The 13,910-nt window shown below is 43.3% G+C and overlaps 1 protein-coding gene across 1 annotated transcript in view; it reads left to right on the top strand.

Moving 5' to 3' along the window:
* EHD3 (EH domain containing 3) overlaps window positions 1-12,528 on the top strand; it is a 33,882-nt gene extending 21,354 nt beyond the window's left edge. The window contains exons 4-6 of the mRNA XM_019549571.1: window positions 9,171-9,583; window positions 10,065-10,229; window positions 11,849-12,528. Of these exons, the coding sequence (XP_019405116.1) occupies window positions 9,171-9,583; window positions 10,065-10,229; window positions 11,849-12,376 (1,106 nt within the window). The 3' untranslated portion in view covers window positions 12,377-12,528. The remainder of the gene's footprint in view (window positions 1-9,170; window positions 9,584-10,064; window positions 10,230-11,848) is intronic.
* Window positions 12,529-13,910: the final 1,382 nt, after the last annotated feature.

Below are 13,910 nucleotides of genomic sequence, written 5' to 3'. Positions count from 1 at the left end.
CCCATTGGCAACACCAACCTGCTTAGCCAGCCACTGCAGTTCATGGATGTCTGTGGCAGGTGCAGCAGTAATGTGTTTGCTAGGAACTGCTGACACCACGGCATTCTCCCCCTCTCCCAGCTCGCTATGATCTTTTTTTTTGGGGGGGTGGGGAGGACACTTAAGTGAGACCTGAGTGAGTCTGGGCTCATGAGTGAAGACCTTTGAAACTTCTTCGCTGAGACCTTGAAATGGTTAAGAAGGCTTCTTCCTGGACTAGTGTTTCAGGGGAATTTGGAGCACAGCAGTAATGCACTGATTCAAGCTGACTTAAGAGCTGTTCCATATCTATGGATCTTAGCTCTGGGGGAACATTGCCTCTTGCTAACTTAATGCAGCCAAAGTTCATGTTGACAAACTCCAATGACCTTTTTCTAGGCCACTATCAAATGGGGATGGCAGTCCATTTCCCAGTAGGCAGGTAATTCCCTACCTCCCCCTAGAACACCAGTATTTTAAGGTGTTTCTTGTTCTTGAGTTTTTTTGTTTCTCTTTTTTCTTTCTTTTAACTGGGCTGCTTGCTGATAGGTTCAGGTGAGAGACCATCTCTCTGTCCCAGAAGTGCCTGTGCCCCCCCACCCCCTGCCACCAGTCAGAGCTAAAGTCTTAAGAATGTGGTCCCAAGAGTGCAGCCTGCTGTAAACCTGTTCTGTGGATAGACGGGCGTTTCCCAGCCGCTGTTCTTTGCAGACATTTCTTTTGGGAGGGTGACTAAGTAAAGTCCTATGGAGCCTTGAGATACTGAATGTATGAACAGTCAGTCCCAGAACTAGCTGCAGCTGAAAGCTCTACTGTCATTGCGAAAGGCTGTGTCCTTGAAGTCTGCAATAAGATCTTCATCACTGGTGTTGCTGTGCCCAGCAGGGCGAGCATCACAGGGCTTGCTGCCAGAAGCAAATTCCACTGCTAGCAGTAATTGCTGTGCAACCCATTGGGGCCCAGGACTTTGTTCAGAAGCTGCCTGTGGTGATCTGCCTTCTGATCCTTAAGTACAGCACATTCCTTGCCTCCAGGTACCAGTAGGGTCAGTGCAGCTTTGCTTTAGGGGTGGAAACTAGCTCCCCAGGATATAAAGGGTTTGTCTGCAGTACCTCCAAAGATGCTCCCTGGCCTGAGCAGAAAGACCAGCTGTTATCTACTCTTACTCCTGTGCTGAGATGGGTATCAGCATCTACATAAAGCGCTTGTCATGCTCTCTTGCATGTACTCAGACCTTCTCTTCAGCTGGAAGAAAATCTGGGTCTGCATTGAAGTCCATATGAAGATACTTGCATCAAAGCAGCAGTTGATTTCTTGGCTGCTTTGATAATTTGATTAATGCTGAATGCTTTTGCTGTTTCAAAGCATTATTCTGGCACTACATGGCTTATCCTTTCCTCACCACTGGCAAGGCAAAAGAGTGGGAGGAGGTAATCACTATATCTGTGAAATGGGAATAACTGACATCAGGGAGGGTGTGCCCTCTACCAGGTCGCACAGACTTGGCAACACAAGTTCCTAATTCTTTGCCCTACATGTAGACTTCCACATTACCTCTGGGCATACTTTGCATCCATGCCCTGTATGGAGTAGCATTCTGTGCCATGCTCCTAAATAAGCTAGTAATCAATCCTTTGGTAACTCCTCTGCTCCAGCAAGTGTGGCGCAGTAGGGCTAAGCCCTACACACTTGGCTAACTATTGGTTTACAGCTGCACGCTAGCCAAGACCTAAATATAGTCCCAAGCAGATGCAGTTCCACTAAACTCAGTCTTGTTACACATGGGCAGTATTTAGCCATCTGGTGAGCTGAGACTGGAGTAAATGCCTAAAATTGAGTGCTGCTTTAATCCTATCCTTTTGTGTGTCTCTTCCTCCATCTCTAGTGAGAAATCCTTCAAATGGCCTCTCTCCTCTTCCCCCATTGGGTTGTGCTGGCCTACCCTGAAGATAAGGGCTGGGGACTTGGAACTGCCTTTGGGTTTCAATTCCAACATGCACTATTACAGTCTTTCCCATCCACCCGCTTCTAGTTGTGCTGGCTCCAGTGCAGCTTAAGGAGCTGCGTAACCAAGGGTATGTGCATTTGCAGCCCTGTTCTTTTTCTCCTCTGATTTTTTTTTTTTAAAGGAATTCATAGAGGCCATTTGTGATGTTAAATGCAGGGCACAGAATGATAGTCATTCTTTGTGGCAGCTAGTCTGTTGGTGACAGTTGTGCATGTTTTAATGGTACAATCTAAAGCTGAAGTGAGTAGCAGCTTATGTGACAATGAAGTCCACTGAGAGTTTCTCCCTGAAATCCCTTTGCTAGGAGCAGAGGGAGACCTGTCTTTGTGCTGGGGAAACTGCTAAATTTTAAATGGACATTGATACAAAGCTTGTTTTGCCAGGAAGCGTCTTTACCAGTGATATGAACAGTGTGAGACTCTGCTCCCCAAAATTTAGAACTCTCCCCCTTTTTTTCCAAACTTCTAACTTGGTGTCCAGTGCTCCTGTCCAACTTTTACATTTTAGCATTTGAATTACCCGAGGAATGAAGCTACATTGGTCAGTTCCAACTCCCTGTGTCTCCTCCATTAGCACAATGCTGTTGTAGCATTGCCAATTCCTCTGACTTTTTTTTATGGTAAGTCTCGCAACAATATTTGCTGTTCTACTTAAAGCCTCAGTTCCTGCTGCTCACAGGATAAAATGAGGTTCTCTGCTTCCATCAAAAGTTTCTAATTTTTGTAGCTACTCAAATCTCAAGTACAATACTTAAAGGCTTAAAAGTTGAAACATCCAAATGCAATGAACCAAACTTATTTTTTTAATATCATGAGATCTGGCTTACAATACATCCATAGCTATTATTTTTGTTATATGTAATATATTTGTATGCATATGGCATTTAAATGTTTTGGAATAGGATCACTGTGGTGTTCCAGCATTGACGAGGCAAAGTTTTACTTTTTGAAACTTTTTTTAAATACCTTTCCACTGACCTAAAGGCCTGTATCTTCTGGAGATTCTGTGAAACTTAATTTTTACTGCAGATATTTAATTTTTTTTATAGCTGAAGCTAGCTGAGCATGTTGGCCATTTGTGTCTTGCAGACATTCCATTGGGTCTTGCTTATTTAAGCAAAGACAGTTAGGCCCACTCATCTTAAATCAATTAACATTATTTATGCATAGCATTTATTCTTAATCAGTGCACTGACTAATGCCTGATGATAATCTGGCAATGCTTTCACCGATAGCTGTGGAGGCATGATTTAAGGACTCTTACTTTTTTCAAAAAAAAAAAAGTCTGACTTTAATGACTTTTTTAAATGGCGGGGGGGGGGGGGGAAAGGAGGGCTCCATACTTGGAATTTGGGGGCTAGAGTTTCAAGAGTCAGCACCACTAAGTGCTCAGCAAACACTTAGGCACCAAAATAGATTAAATTTCTTGAAAATCTAGGCGCATATTATGTGAAACACGGGCAACTACTGGAGGCTGACTGTGTGTCTGAAAAATTGTCCCTTATTTAGATTGCTGACTGGCATGTTGGCTCTTATGGAAAATCCAGTGCTTGTTCTGGGTGTGGAACACTTGGAAAGTCTTGCCAAAGAACCAAGGAGGGCCTGGCCCAGCCTGGTTGCTACAGACTTAAAAATTATAACTTCTACACAAAGCCCAACTTTTTTCTTGAAGAGTTTAAGTGGCTGGCTACCAGGAATAAGAGTTCTGTTTAGAAACTTGGGACCTAACACTGCTCTGACTCAATTTTACACATTGGACTCTGATGATATTGCTAAAGTTTATCTTTGATTTACATTAGAATTGGGCCTTTGGGTGTCCTCCTAGTCCTTAAACCACTACAATAAACGACATGAAAGGAGAAGATCACTGTGTTCCAGTATAACTTATTAATGTAAATGTTAGTGTTGGAAATCTGACATTTAACACATCTTTTTCTGGCTGAGGAAACCAATGAAATTTGCAGTGCTGTGTAAAATCACTTGTACCTCTGCTTTGGAAATATTTACACTTTCAAGACTTGGGACATTGCTACCAGCCCTCCATGGGTACATATAAAAATAGATGGAAATTCTTAATTTCTCATGTGCTGTTAGTGCTTTGAATGGCTAGCTTTGTGGTGGATCTATGTGTTTGTATATAAGCCTGGAGGAGAGCGGAAGTGTTCAGCAGGATAATGCTTGTTCTGGGAATGATGATGGGATATATTTGTATAAGCCTCTCCTATTTTTTTCTTTAATTCTGAGGAATATCGACAATCAAGCTTACAAAAGCATGTACATGCCTAATGCATCAGGGGTGGGAGGAGACTGCTGGAGGAGTGCTACTTCTAGAGTGGAACATGGGGGGGGGGGGCGTTGTTTTGTTTGGGACTTTTGTTGTGGGGGGGTTTAGGTTTAACATGAGTGGGTGGCGGGGAATGTAGCATCCATTACTTATCGCCATCTTATGCTCCCTTTCTGTTCCTCATATCACTTCCCATCTCTCACTCTACATCTCTTCACCTTGGACAGTCTGTGACCCCTCTTCAGTCTTTCTCACACTTTCCCCACTGTCTGTCTACCTCCTGCCCTCATCCTTTCTATCCCCTGTAGAACATGTGTGCCATTTCAGAGATTTACGGCAGTCTTCAAACTTTTCTCAGTTTCACTCATCTTCCCCCTGGCTCTCGCTGAAACCTGGCTTAAACTTTCCAAAAGGTTGGGAAGACAAAGCCAAACTGCAAAAAGGTCAGAGTTTAGAACAATGGAAACTGAAAGCCAGAAAAGGCAATCTGATGCTAATAAGTGCCTTGTCTCTCTCTATCCTTGCTTGATCTTGCATTCCTATGCAACTAAACTCTAAAGTGTTTTTTAGCTAGAGGGATTGTGTGACATCTGGGCTGGGTAGGGAAGTCTTGTTTCTCTCTGGACTTAATCCACCATGTGACTCACGGAGTTGTCAGCTTTGGGATAAATCTGGGGAGTGCCTTTTGAACAGACGGAAGGAAATCTGCATGTTGCAGGAAAAATCTTACGGAAACAAATAATTATCCTGTTTTATCTTGTCTGCTTCTAGCACAATGCTATTGGGACTCATTTCCCTTTTAATGCCTTTGAATCTAAACCTAGAGGTAGTAGAAGAAGCAACATCAGTTACATGAGGGTGCATTTTTAAAGATCTGACTTGCTACTGCACAGACATGAAAGTGGCATATACCAAAACCACCACATAGAATTGAACAGCAGGTTCTCTTCCCACTTTATGTTGGACTCATGTGTAGCCTCTTTGTTCAATTTTTATAAAGCATTTGGGAAGCTAACTTTCCTCTGTATACCCTTCACCCTCCTTCCTCCCTCCACCCTACTGATCTATGCTGATAAATATAGAGATATGCACACTACGTGGGTCACTTCACCCACTGCTGAAATGCAGCCAAGTGTAAGCTAGTCCTTGGCAGCTTTCTGCCAGTACTCAGCAACATTCCACAATGGCTCAGGACGGGGGATGAAGAACTGCCCCATGTCCCACGGCAACAGCAAAGGGAAATCGGGGGTAGAAAATTCTTGACTCTCTTGCAATATGATCTAGTGAATGGTGTCATGGCCATGCTTTAATATCATCTGGAGTCGGTCAAGAGTAATTCCACCAACACTTATGATATACAGCTGTCCCTCTGCAATGAGAGTGAGAATAAGATCCCATGTTCCTATCTAAGCCCCAGATGTTTAAAACCCATGCTTAACACCAGAAATCTACATTTGGCTACCTAAAAAAAAAAAAGAAAGTGTTCTGATTTTATAAAAGCCATTGTGGGGGGGGGGGAAATATTTCCTATTTTAAATCTGTATTTGGCATGTGTCTCAATCTTTGCCCTAGAATTTATGCCAGGCCTATTAATCTAGTATTTGATTTGCCTAAATATCTGAGGGTTAAGGATCCTACACTCTTACATCTATTTAAAAAGTGGCCACCTAAAATCTTCTGCTCATTTATTCCCCAGGCATTTGGCTTGATAAGAGCACCATTGCCAGGTCATTTGCCAATAACACTTGCTTGAAGGTTGAAATCCAGTGTAAACTGCAGTTTTCTCCCCTAGCCATTTCCAGTGCCCATTTCTTTCATATCATTTTAGGTTTCATTATGCAGTGTTCCCCATTTTCCTTCTTGCTTCTCCTCCATAAACTTTTTTTTTTTTTAAATTCCTTTCTAAACTCTATTTTCCTTTTGAATAAAACCACAGCTATGGGTGCAAGCAACTGCAGGTCAAGCTACAGTACCACAGCAGCTGCATGCCAAGAGGAAGGCTTATCCTTCTCCCTGGTGCAAACAGGAGCAAAGCTCATAAATTCCCTTGAGTGTCAAATACTGCACAACACGTGCAAGGTAGACTATAAAACATTGGGACTTTCCATGGCCTAACATTAACTCTGAGTGGTTTTACTGACGCAACTTGATGAGGGATATAGGTGAATCCCAGCCCCCACACATCTTACAGAGCCTCTGAAATCACTAGCTCTGATCATTGGGCTTAATTCTTTCTTTGGCAAAGATGTAGCTATTTCAATGAAATGGTCAAAAGATGATGCCAGAACAAGCTGTGGAGGAAGGGGCAGGCTGCACATCACATTAGAGGTACCTTTTAATGTAGCACAGAGGGATGCTGTCTGTTGTGTATGGCTGGTCCCTAGGCAGACTAGGTTCTTTGGGCTGATGTGATATCTTTTTTTAGACCAACTAAATAGTTGGAGAAATTGTTCCTTGCAAGCTTTCGGGCATAGAGAGAGCCTGTTGGTTTTTTGGGAAGCCAAAATGCAGGTCTGTGAAAATGCAAATACTGGGCAGTGGGGATCAGAGGGAATGGGATGCAATAGGTGAGAGATGGGTAGGTGGGGGGGAGGAGGATGTTAAACTGGTGATAAAATGTAGCCCTGTTCTACCTGGGAAATGTGCCATTGTTTAACACTATTGGAGGACTACAAGGGTGTCTTGTAGTGTATGTATTCACTCTCTTCTTTGGCCGGAGGGGAAGGGCAGGGAGAAGCAAGGGGTATTAAAATTCAAATATGTGCCTTCTTGACCCAGTTGGTGAAACTTTTGTGACCACTTGCTGTAATTGAATTAGATGCACCAACCTATCCAGGCAAAGCTTATCTCCAATCAGTACAGTACGTTCGCTGCCTAGCAACTGTCTTTGTTTGTTTTGGGGGGCAGTATTTGTGTGTTAATCTGTATAATACCTTGTTCTTTGACTTCTGATACCCCCAGGCCAGCAGGGCATGCTGGTCTGGAATGGGTGTACTGTACTTGTCTTACTTACAGTTGTTCCAGGTGGAAAAGCAGTTGATGCTGCTACCGCTTGCCATGCCTCCAAACTTTGGGATTTGTGGGCAACCCTACTGGCCAGGTGTGGTTCTGCAAGCTAGGTGATTTTTGTTAGTCAGCTCTGCTCTAGATCAGCATTTTCTTAACCTATGGGTCAGAACCCAAAACTGGGTTGCAAGAATATAGGAAAGGGTTGCAAACAAAATTTAAAAAATGGATTCTCCTCTAAAAGAGGAAAGCAGGGAAATGGTGTGTTTTTTCCCTTGCAGGCTGGCAGGGTTCCAGCTTGGAGGGGAGGGGGCCTGCCCCATAGGTCAGGAGTGAGGGGCACTGGGTTAGGAATGGCTGCTAATATTTACAAATGGCTGCTGGTATATTTTAAAAAAAAAAAAGGTCAGAACCACTGCTCTAGACTTTGCTTACTGTCACATAGTCAGTGCAAAACCAGGAACAGTGCCCAGGTGTCCTTGCCTTCTGTATCTGTGAGTTTTTTGAAGCATTAGGGTGCTCTCGCTCTTGCCTCCATTCCTCCTGGGGGGCTGCTTCATATGGTGGGGGAGGCAGTAAGAGCATCTGAGTTTCTCCTAAAAGATTATAGCAAGTTGAGGCCAACAGCTAGTCAATATGCTGAGCAGCACAAAAAGTGACCTAACAGTAGCATGAGTGGGTGCTCTTCAGCTGTGTTTGCTTGCCTCCCATGAGACTTGTGAGCAAACAGGCATCCCAGATGGTCAGGAGAAGAAAATTTTATATTTATGTTTTCCATGCTAATGTTGTGCAAGGTGAAGTGTTCAGGAAAGAGGCCAAGAACCTAAGGCCTGGACATGACTTCTGAACTCTGGTGTGTGAGAACGTTGGTACATCCCTAGAATTACTAACAAATCTGATATTAAAGTACACTTGAAAGATATGAAATCTATGGTACTTTGAATGTTTGGCATACATTATCCTATGATGCATCTCATTTAAAACCCATCATTAGTGGCCTTTGTTATGCATGCCATAGGCCAAAGATAGCCCTATGAAACTATACAAGACATGAAAATACACTGTTATTAACTGGGAAGGAGAAATGTTTCGAGTAGTCTCGCCACAGGTGCTATAATTACTCTGCACACAAGCTTGTGTATAGAGTATGCTAATGGAAAACAATAAAGATGCTAGACTTGCTTCTCAGGCTGCTACATGCAGAGCTACTCCAGGTTGGATTGTGAATACTGCAGTTAGCATGTGTGGACTTCAAGCTTGGTCAGGGTGCTCCACCTGTATCTTGTCCAAAGATTACTAGTTTCTTTTACTGACAGTTGTCATGTCTTTAGTCACAAAAGCGTTAGTGTCTGATGAAGCCGGGGCTGGGGGAGCACAAGTGTTGAGGTCCAGGTTTGTGGAGAAGAGGCAAACGATGATTTTTCTAGCATCCTGTTTAACTGGATTTTGGAGTATACCAGTAAGTCTATTCAACCTGTAGTACCATACTAGGCCTCTGCCAGTTTGGCCTAACTGAAATTACTGTGCAGTACAAGCAGTGTCTATAAATGCACACCTATGCTTCATAGTAAATATGCTGACTTGGGTGTAAATTTTGATACCTGCATAATGCAGGTATCAAACTTTATGCCCAATTCAGTTACCGCACAGTATCGCATGTAGATGCCTTACTGTGTAGTAACACTATGGACTGACTTGTTTAACCTTAGTCCTAAATTGGTCCACAGCATTACTGCACTTTTAATGCCTGCATGTATAGACACTGGCCTACACCAGTTTGCTGTGCAGTAAACTTTAATGCACAGTAAATGCCTTCCCCTCCTTCCCATATGTATCTCTCCTTCCACCCCTACAGGTTATGACTTTGCGGCTGTCTTGGAGTGGTTTGCTGAGCGGGTCGACCGCATCATTCTCCTCTTTGATGCTCACAAGCTGGACATTTCAGATGAGTTCTCGGAGGTCATCAAGGCCCTGAAGAACCATGAGGACAAGATGAGGGTGGTGCTCAACAAGGCTGACCAAATTGAGACCCAGCAGTTGATGCGGGTGTATGGTGCCCTCATGTGGTCCCTGGGGAAGATTGTCAACACACCAGAGGTGATCAGGGTCTATATTGGCTCCTTCTGGTCCCACCCACTGCTCATCCCTGACAACCGCAAGCTGTTTGAAGCAGAGGAGCAGGACCTGTTCAGGGATATTCAAAGCCTACCCCGCAATGCAGCCCTGCGGAAGCTGAATGATCTCATCAAGCGTGCACGGTTAGCCAAGGTGGGTTGTCTTGTTGGTAGGTGGAGGATGGGTGTTGGCTGTTCCATCTCACTGAGCTGGTGGCTCATATCCACTGCACATTATGTTCTGTTGGATGTTGGTATGTTCATTGCCAGCCCATGATGAAAAATAATGCCCAGGTAATCCTCATCCCTATAATCTGTGGAGGCATAGAATGAAACAGCCATCAACAATATTACCAGTACATCTCCAAGTTCACCTAAGGGGTATAGTCTAAATATTTACCATTCCTTACTGTAGCAGATCAATAGGTCCACAAATGAAAATGGCATGTATTTGTACTGCAGTGGTAATCAGCAAAGATGGGCAGGGAGAAATAACTGTTCTGAGGAATAGAAAGGAAAAATGGAAAAGGATTTTTGCATTTAACTGTAGCTGTATGTGTACCATCTATTGATGGTAAAGCTTAGATAGTCCCTCTAACACTCTTTCTATTTCTATCTCTTGGGGTACCCTTCAGGTCCATGCCTACATCATTAGCTCCCTAAAGAAGGAAATGCCCTCAGTGTTTGGTAAAGACAACAAAAAGAAGGAGCTTGTGAACAACCTGGGGGAGATCTATGCCCGGATTGAACGTGAGCACCAGATCTCACCAGGAGACTTCCCAAATCTGAGAAGGATGCAGGTAAGCACAAGATGAACCAGGCTAGACCACTGAACACTGAAGGCAAGAGCACTACAGCAGCTGAGTAGGTCAGAAAGGATGCTCAACTTGTGCTGGTGGAAGTGTGTGAAGTGATACTAGTAGTACAAAAGCAAACTTTCTGTTGTATCCTGTCTGGACTGTATCTGGACATCAAAATTCCTCCAATGGCAGATTTAAAAGCCTTTGGCAGACAGAAAATGCATTCACTTCTGGAGTCTGATGCAACCTCTTCTACTAGTTGTTTAGCTCCTTGTGTCACTTATTCTAGGCCTTGGGCTTACAACTTTCACTGCCTCATCAGTACATGTAATATCCCTTTGTTTAACAAGAGATTGTTGGAGAAGTTCTTACCCCCACACCCTAGAGGCTAAACCTTTGCACTCTTTCTTCATACTTTTTTTTTTTCTCGCAAAGAGATTGAGCCAGAAACCTGATGTGAGAAGAAGTACGTGTCTGTCTCTCTCTCTCTCTCTCTCTCTCTCTCTCTCTCCCTCAATCTTGAAAAAGAGAAGCACATTTGCTGTGCTACACCCAGAGGACCTGATGTAATGTCCATTTTAAGTCAACAGATTAGCATTGGATCAGGGTCTTGAATATGCTAACAGGCAGTGATCTGAACAGATACAGCATTGGCTTCCATCCAGGCAGCCTGTTTCCAATTAGTGCACTGTTGAAGTCATTAACAGATCTCCATGGGGCAGCTGGAACCTGCTGTGGGGGGAAAGAAGGAGGAGGAAAAAAAAAAAACAAAAAAAAAAAACAAGTCCTCCCAAGTCCTTGAGAGCATGGCCTCGTAGTGTGGACCTTTTAGAAGTTCAAGTTCATTGGCTATTAAGATGTGAACGTTATGCCACTCTTTGCAGTAAATGGACACTGTTTTTAATAAGTAGAGGCTGAAGGATAAGGCTGTAGATTAATCACCTGCTCAGTAGAAGATGAAGTTGTAATACTTGCTCTAAAGACTTTTTACTTGCTGTGAAAATTGGGCACTGTCATACCAGGTAAGACTAAGACCAAAATCATAGTGGAGCAATAGCCTCATCCAACTAGGTACTCAGCCCCTTATGCAGTGTGGGAAGATTCCTGCCTTATCCATGCAGGTAAGCAGCTCATGCCCTGACTTTACAGAAGAGAGAATGAAATCAATAGATACCCCTAGGGTACTCTGAGTTAGCAGTGCGTGCAAAAGGCATGCTGTTGAAATACAGCAACACTACAGTTGTTTCTGAAACTGAGGTAGGCTGAATTTCTGTTGGTTGTGTGTGTGTTTGCTTTATTTTGTTTTTGGTACTATGAAATAGGTTGCTCTTTTCATATCTTGAAGTGTACTATTTGCACACAGTAGCAGGGAATAGCACACTCCATAGTAGATGGCATAAAATACTATTGTGTTATGTCTGAGACCTGTGGCTTGTGAGGGTGGAAGCTACTACCATATCAGTAAAAAGCTCTGACCTCCCTCCTTGGACCACAGAGCATCAGGGATACAAGTCTGGAACATGCAGCAAAAGCAGTGTTGAGATGTGTGGTGGCTCATTGGCAAACATGGCTAAGTTGCATTCATGCTCACTAGTGTTGTTGTTTGTTCTTCTTTTAAGGACCAGCTACAAGCTCAAGACTTTAGCAAGTTCCAGCCACTGAAAAGCAAACTGCTAGAGACAGTGGAAGACATGCTGGCAAATGACATTGCACAGCTCATGGTGCTGGTACGCCAAGAAGAGTCCCAAAGACCTGTCCAGATGGTGAAGGGAGGAGCCTTTGAAGGCACCTTGCATGGTCCATTTGGACATGGCTATGGGGAAGGAGCAGGAGAAGGAATCGATGATGCAGAATGGGTGGTAGCCAGGGACAAGCCCATGTATGATGAGATCTTTTACACACTCTCACCTGTTGATGGTAAAATCACTGGGGCCAATGCCAAGAAAGAGATGGTGAGGTCCAAGCTGCCTAACACTGTGCTGGGCAAGATATGGAAACTGGCTGACATCGACAAGGACGGGATGCTGGATGATGAAGAGTTTGCCTTGGCCAATCATCTCATAAAGGTCAAGTTGGAGGGTCATGAGCTCCCAAATGAGCTTCCCTCCCATCTCCTCCCTCCTTCCAAGAGAAAACTAACAGAGTGAAGGAGAGGTCACCAGAGCAAGAGGGGAGGGGAAAGAGGGAGGTCCAGAGATGCAAGTTTACTTTAAATTATACTACTAGATGTGAAATCACCTTTTGGAATTATAACGTTGTTCATGTATTAAAAAAAACAAAAAAACAAAAAAAAAAACCATAAAGCAAAACAAAAGCTCAACCCTTTCTCATGATAATATGCAACTAACTCTTCCTGTGTCATCCTTGCTTCCTAATGTATAGTTTTATACAGATGAAGGAAAGGAAAAAGGTAACGGAAGAAGCTGGTGAATCTGGGTAGAGGGAAGAACTGAATGGGTTGTCTTCCAAGAGTGGGTTGGATTAGGCACAAAGATTCGGAGGATAATTTCCAGCCATTCCTGAGCTTCATCTGTTTCTTGTGGTGTTTGAATTTGGTCTCTGCTATGTTCCAAGATTTGCAAAATTCCTGTTAGTAAAGGAGAAGCCACACAAAGGTCCCCAAGCTGTGGATCAAAGAAAATGGCATTTCGTAATTAAGTGAGCCAATGCCAAATCTCCAGATACAAGCACCCATGACCAGTGCAGATGTCTAAAACTTCAACCTGCTTCTAGATCTGAGGGTTTCTTGTGTTTTTTTTGTTTGTTTGTTTGTTTGTTTTGGTATGTTTTTGTGTGGTTTTTTGTTTTTACAAATAGCCCTGGTCTTTCTGGGCTGAACCAAAAGAGCAGATCAGAACTTACCCAAATGTATAGATGCTTTAGAAATATTGATCTGAATGCGACAGCTAGAATTCTCCCACTACTGGTGGGAGAAATCCTTTGGAAATACTGAGCACCTCTCTCCCCCATGGACTCCGGTGCGAGTCTTACTCTCAGGGCATGGCTAAGCAAATACTAATACAACCAAAAGGAAAATTTGAGAGGAGATGACAAAGGTATTCCCTACATAGTTTGAGTCTTCTTAGGAGGCAGATATCAGATGCTCCAGAAGGGAAGAATTTCCTTGGCTTCACTGCCCCCCCAAATAATACATGGGGGGTGGGCTTGTTGGGCAGCAAATAGCCTTTCTCCTGCCTGTCAAGTGACCAGTTTCCCTTTCATTGCAGAAGTATGTATAGTGCATACTACATGCCCGTGTTCTTATCTTAAATGTAACCCCATACTCCCAGATAAATGATCTATTACTGAATGTGTGTTTGTGAGCAATAGCCCTTGCTCATTGCCCAAATGATTTACGCTTTATCCTATCTAGAATCTGCCTTGAGCCAAGAAAAATGTTCAATGTTTTATTTCATTATCTATAGAATTTCTGTTTTTCCTGGGTGTGTACTTCAGCAGAAATTCCTCAATTTCAGATTTGTTTCCTCCCCTGCCCTCTTATCTCTTGTTTTGTTTGGGTCTGGGTGTGGTTCCTATTCTTGTTGTCACTTTATAGATATGCTGAGTTCCTACTGTGATGGAAAAAACCAAGATGGATATAATTTATTTTATATCTCTGTGTTCATACTATATAGAAACTATATTCCCTGTATGTAGGATGTGCTGATGGCAGTTCATTAA

This window comes from Crocodylus porosus, unplaced genomic scaffold (assembly GCF_001723895.1).
Source record: "Crocodylus porosus isolate Cpor-Errol unplaced genomic scaffold, CroPor_comp1, whole genome shotgun sequence".
NCBI lineage: Eukaryota > Metazoa > Chordata > Crocodylia > Crocodylidae > Crocodylus > Crocodylus porosus.
Note: the sequence above shows the minus strand (reverse complement) of the source record. Positions and strands in the feature narration are given on the sequence as shown.